Here is a 6,085-nt window from a genome sequence, read left to right on the forward strand (position 1 = left end):
CTATCACCAAAAAATATAATTTTATATATGCATGCAAGCTCATAAAAGTATATCAAAATTTTGGTTTGTATTTTTATGACTCTAGTCTTTGTCTTGTTTGTGCTGGATAGAAGACAGTCAATGGGTTTTGTGTCTTTATTCGTACACATTTGTCGTCAGAACGCCTAGGAGTGTTTAAATAGTTTTCAAAAGTCCAATTATATTTATTTTCATGTATCTGTGTGTACATTTTTTGTCTTGTGAATGCAGAAGGGTGTGATCCTATTATCCTTACTATTGCTTGACTGTTTGCATACTTAACATTATGCATCTTATTCCACTGCAGCATTAAAAAAGGAAGTCTTCACAATTTTATGGATATTTCAGTCAGTCATAGTTTGAAGCTGCTCCTGCCTGGTGTCATCTGAATAATGCCACAGTTTCTTTATTTATGCACATTGTAATTAAAAAAACCCCCCCACTGTTGTGGGAAAGTAGAGTGAAAGATTGGATTAGTCAGTTATTCTTGTTTCCAGGCAGCCAGCTTCATACAAATTTCTAGTATGAGTAGTTTATTTCTAAGTTAATATATTGCTTTATCAGTTTGTGCCGAGGTGCAAGCAGAGAATAATCCTCTTTTAGTACGATTCTGGTTCTGCCTTTTAATTTTAATGTAGAGTTCTCTTTTTAAAAAAAAGAAATTCGGCAACCAGAATTTGGATGCAAACTATGAATTTGTTTTGCTTTTTATTGATGAAGAATGGCTTTCCTCTTTTGGTTACTCCTTACTGGTTCATGTGTTTATCATCACTGAGCATTTTACTTTATAATCAGTCTAAGAAAATAAATGTAAGACTTAGTCTTTTTGAATTGCTGAAGTAAATTTATGTAGAAGTAATTGGGTCAAAGGTACAGCGTTTATAGTAACAATATAAATCTCTTTGTTTGTATATTTGTTGATAAAAAACTGATATGCAAAACCAGCTTTTTAAAATGTCTGATGCCTGTTTCTGGTATACTCTTGCATACGTGCAAAGAGGAAGTCAGAGGCAAATATGTGTCACGACACGGTGGAATCAGGTGCTCGTCAATTTTTGGGCAATTGAAGTTCTTGGTATTATCTGAAAGCTGATTTATTTTATCCATCTATCTTGAATAGAACTCAATATATTTGCGATTGAAGGCAGTAAGGTAATCTGGTTTCAGTGGTGAAGTTAGCGAGAAAATTGCTGCCAAAGTTTGGTAACTCCAAAAGGTAAAAGAGTCCTTGAAAACTGAAAAATGACATATTTTGTGCCTTTAATCAATGTTTTTCTGTAAAATTCACATGGAATGTGTTTTTATATGGACATGAAAGAGGTTGAACCCAAAAAGAAAAATTCGAAAAAAATTTCCGAACTGCGAGGAAAGTGCCGGTTTCGCCAATTTCTGTATTTTGAAGAGCGCCTGATTTCACCCCGCTGCCTCATATATAAATTCTCAGATTAGTGAGAGGATAAATTAAATACTTAGTAGCCAGCTTTTATTTTCAATCATTGTTTTTCTCTTATAAGATTTTTAAAGAGAGATTAATTGAATTAATAATTCAGTTATTGCATTTTCAACTGATACTGATACGAAAATTTTTGCTTCATATTACATTTTCACTATTTAGACATCACTGTGGCTGTGACAATCATGTTTTGTGTGAATATTGTATTATTCAGCTGCCTATGGGTAGATTTTTGATGTGCTGCTAATCTGTTTGATTATTTTTTGCGTTCCTTTCTTATCATTTACCACTTCCTGGTGAAAAGAGCAACTTTTTGTGTACTTTGAAAATATTGTAGAACAACGAAACACTTATGGCTTTTGACAGCCTTGACTAACCGAATATGGTTTCTTTGTGTCAAGTGGTCAGTTCAATTTTATTTATGTGGAGAGAATGATCATGCATATATATATATATATGTATGAATAGCATGGCATTGTTGCTTACTAGTACTTTTCTAATTTCATGACAACACGTAAAAAAATATCTACAGTTTTAGCTTGTTATGTACACCAAGCAACTGGAAAGCGATAGTGATGGCTAAAGTATACAGTAATCTCATTTTTTTATATACTACCCAAGAGAGTTTGTATGAATTGCTCAGATCAAATAGTACTGTATCTGATAGTGGATTTTGCAGCCAATCAGAGGCTGATAAATTTGTTCATTAGATTGTTAAATATTGTGTGCCAAAGAATTGCATTTATTGAAGGCTAACAACGAAAGTCAACAATATTGATTTGTGATATACATGATGAAAGTTTAGTCCATAATTGATGTACCTCAGTACACATTGTGTGCATTTGTGTTAACAGTCTTCATTATACCTTTTTTTTGTGTGATATTCTTGCTTGTTTACAGAGTTTATGCCTGTGATCAAAATTTTGTGTGTGATCCTTCTCATGTGCCAATTATACAAGTCCAGATTTACGATGTATTCAATTATTATTGACTGATTATGAGGAGGTTTACACCATTAGTACAGCCCACATTTGCTTGCTGTAAAGTAAATCACAGCCATGTTTTCAAGTGGAAATAAAGTAGACCAATTCAGACAGTTACACAAACTTTGGCATTCTGTTTGTGCTTGTGCCTTTTTAAAACTTTTTCAGTTGATTATTTTCATGGGTTCCTTGTATGTTCTGTCCTCGTGTTCATTGCAAGAGTGGAGAAAACTACTCTGTAATTTTTTCAGCCCAGCTATTAGGTCAAAATAAAATTACAATTGTTAACTTATCATACAGGGCTGGGATCACGCTTTGATAATACAACAGACCATACAGTTTTTTTCTAATTAACTTTTGGACTAGAATGTCAAGTGAGCACACTGTGAACTTGTGAAAAGAATAAACTGTACAGGGTAAAAAAAATTCCAAGAAAAGAGTTTCAGTTTCAGAATTCAGGGTTGTAATTGTACACAGGATTTTATTCAGAACACAGTTTAACTATACAGTATACAGGCAAGAAAAGCAGATATTGTATGCAGTGAGGTGATCGGTTCGGGCGAGAAAAACACAACGACACAAATGCATGACGATGGTCCTGGAGCGTCCGTTTTTTTCTTTGGGACATAAAATTCAAAAGCCAGTGCCGACTTTCATGAACCGATTTTGAAAAAAAAAAATTGATTATACTATTTTTAGGCTTTGAGACGCTCTGATTAGTTCTGAGTCCTTGCTTTTGCTGTAACATTTTTTTATAAGAAAAATAAAAAGGTTGTGACAGCATCTTTCTTTGATGCTGTTCTTACATCGGAGTGTCTCACCCATTCCAGACAAATGTTGACGTATTTACAGAATTGAACACTGTTGTAATCAGCTTCTCTCATTATTTTCTATATATCCAAATCTTCATTTGTCTCTTAAATCTTGATTTTTCTCTCCATTCTATCCCCCAACCCTGTCCTCTTGCGCCCCCCCCCCCCTTTTCGCCGGGTTTTAAAAAAATCTGTGAAATTGCGTGAACTTCTTTTTTTTTTACAAGGTATCCCTTGTCTCTTGTTCTGCGCATGTGATCATTCTCACGGTCTACCATTCCCTTTGAATTTTTTTGTGTGACTACTGAGGATTGGGGATCATACAGGTCCGTCCCACTTTCGACATGTAGTTGAGTGACGGCTCCTCTAACACTACGCCGTTCCTGGCCTCTCGGATGTCCTTGATCTGACCCTCGAAGAAGCCCACAGTGTCGCTCTGAGGAGGGAATGAATTTGGCGTGAATGGAAGTTTTTCTCTTCTTTCGTTTAAAGTCAAATCCTCAGCACCTGCATTATCGTGTGAAGATTGGCTAGGAATGCAGGTGCTGGTAATAACAAAGCGTGACTTTCTTTTTTTCTGATTTGCTGTCAGAATGCCACAGCTGACAACATTTTTGTAATTTTAACTTTAAACTGTTTCCTCATTGACGTCTTCTCTTCCTTAGTTCCTTTCAGTACTTTCACTATTCCGTGTTCAATGTTCCCAGTTTATTCAGACCTATACCACGCTTACTTTCAACCTATTTTAACAGTGTCCTGTAAATCAAGATTTCCCCGCCGTCTTCACCCAGACCCCGCCTAAGGCACGTGCCACGCCTGCCATAGCGTAGATAACCATCTGGTACCGTACTGAGTTTCTCGCCTTGTACATGATTTTGAATTCCGGCCTCCTCACTCCTATGGAAACAGCAACCGAGCAAAACGGTCTCGCTCCACTGTACCCCCCCCCCCAGTTCCAAGGAATGCAAATAACACGGGTATTCGAAGTTAAGTGAAAGATTTCAAACATTAAAAAATAAAATAAAACTAAATAGTTTTCCTTCTAGACTGTGTCACTCGCGACTCTGATTCAAGTATAGTATGTACTCAACAGGTTATTGGTCAATTGTGTTTTTCAAATATTTTTCACCCCCCCCCCCGAAAAAACCTAAACAAAGAAAAAAACAAAACAACAAAAATACAACAAAAGATAAAACAAAAACAAAAATGGCGTCCTTTCGGAGATGGGCAGTAAATCGATCCCACATACCCCCCTCCCCCGAAACTCCCAACGTTTCTTTATTTATTAGGACGTTAACCATGTATAAAAATAAACAGCGTTAATGAACACATATTAAACCAAAATCCAACCTCAAATATCAATAACACAAGAGAAAATAGGGCTCTATTGTGGTTTTTGCACATGGCAACATAGATGTAGGCCTACAATTGGAGGATTTTTGAGCAGCATTGAACAATAAAAAGTTCTCACCAGTGGTTCCCTGAAGCCTCCTACATAGATGGTGGGCATAATTCGAATGTCTTCCCGATCCAGGTGATCCACGTGGCGAAGTTCTCGATCACCAATCTCAACCACAATACCAGTTTGGTTTTGAAAGCGCCTCTGGGTTTGGTCTAAGACTGCCCACACCCGGTAAACATTCACCTGAAAATCAAAAGCAAAAACAACCCCCAAAAACATGTTTATACAATTGAAAAGGGGGTAAAAGGTCAACCCCCCCCCCCCCCCCCCCCCCGTTTTCTTCCTAACCCATCCTCTTTTTCTCTCTCGAGTAAAGATAACAAACAGTTTATTTTTACACGCTCTCATGGGAAATCCCGCAACCACGGAGAATGCCATGGTAACACTGGTAATTATAGTGGCTTTCTCTGACTTATAATAAGTCAGCTCGCTTCCATGCCCCCCTCCCCCCTCCCACAAGATCTAAGATGAGATCTGGTTGCGCTATCCAAGATAACTTAACCACCCTGTGGGCGTTATGTCACCATAATCAGAACGCATGGAAGGCACTATCGTAGGAATTTTACGCATTTATAAATACTTTATGGTCATTTGAGAGATACGACTTTTGTATTTATCGTCCATTTCCGACAGGATCAATTCAAGTGGTCGTGGAACATTGAAAAGTCTCCTTTTTAAAAATGTAGATGATTTTTATGCCCCTGTCGACACAATTTAGATAAATTAGGAAGCGAGATTCCGACCCTGCCTGTCATGACCAACACGGATTGAGAAGGAGACAACAACCCTGAGAGAGATCGCGATAATCGATAAAAGATTATCTCCACGCTCGGGAAAAGAACTCAGTTCTCCTGCTTGCGACGGCGAAGCGTCAAACTCCTACACCACAGAGGCCGGTGAAAAGTCTACCCCCCCCCCCCCCCCACCAAGTTCAGAAACGACATGTTAGGAATAAAGCATTAGAATTAGAATTATCTCTACCGAAGTCCACTTTGATACCAAGTGAACTATAGCAGCTGGGCAGGGAGTAAAAAAAGAGAAGAGAAACTATAAAAAGTAAATGAGACAAAAAGAAAAAGCACATTTTCTCAAAAGAAATGGCCACATCAGCTACTCATCCCAGAAAGCCAGCGAGACTGACTGTTCTTGATTTGCTTCAGTGAACGCTCTTTTGGGTAATGTTCTGTGAAATATATACAGTGCCATTCAGGTTGTGATATCGAAGACCCTCTTTCAGATTTCATATAAATCTAGAGTGTTCTTGAGGTCAGGTTTTTAAATGGGTGGTCGTGGTTCTCCATTCACTTGACACCCTTCTGCCCAAGATAGACGTGAACTCGTAGAGTGAGTCCAGCCC

The 6,085-nt window shown here is 37.7% G+C and overlaps 1 protein-coding gene across 1 annotated transcript in view; it reads right to left on the bottom strand.

The window, feature by feature from the left end:
* Positions 1–2,902: 2,902 nt before the first annotated feature.
* Positions 2,903–6,085, bottom strand: part of LOC106011018 (laminin subunit alpha) — a gene marked incomplete at its 5' end in the record, with an annotated part of 3,689 nt that continues 506 nt past the window's right edge. The window contains 2 exon segments of the mRNA XM_013079132.2: positions 2,903–3,702; positions 4,738–4,911. Coding sequence (XP_012934586.1) covers positions 3,568–3,702; positions 4,738–4,911 — 309 coding nt within the window.

This window comes from Aplysia californica, unplaced genomic scaffold, assembly GCF_000002075.1.
Source record: "Aplysia californica isolate F4 #8 unplaced genomic scaffold, AplCal3.0 scaffold00041, whole genome shotgun sequence".
NCBI lineage: Eukaryota > Metazoa > Mollusca > Gastropoda > Aplysiida > Aplysiidae > Aplysia > Aplysia californica.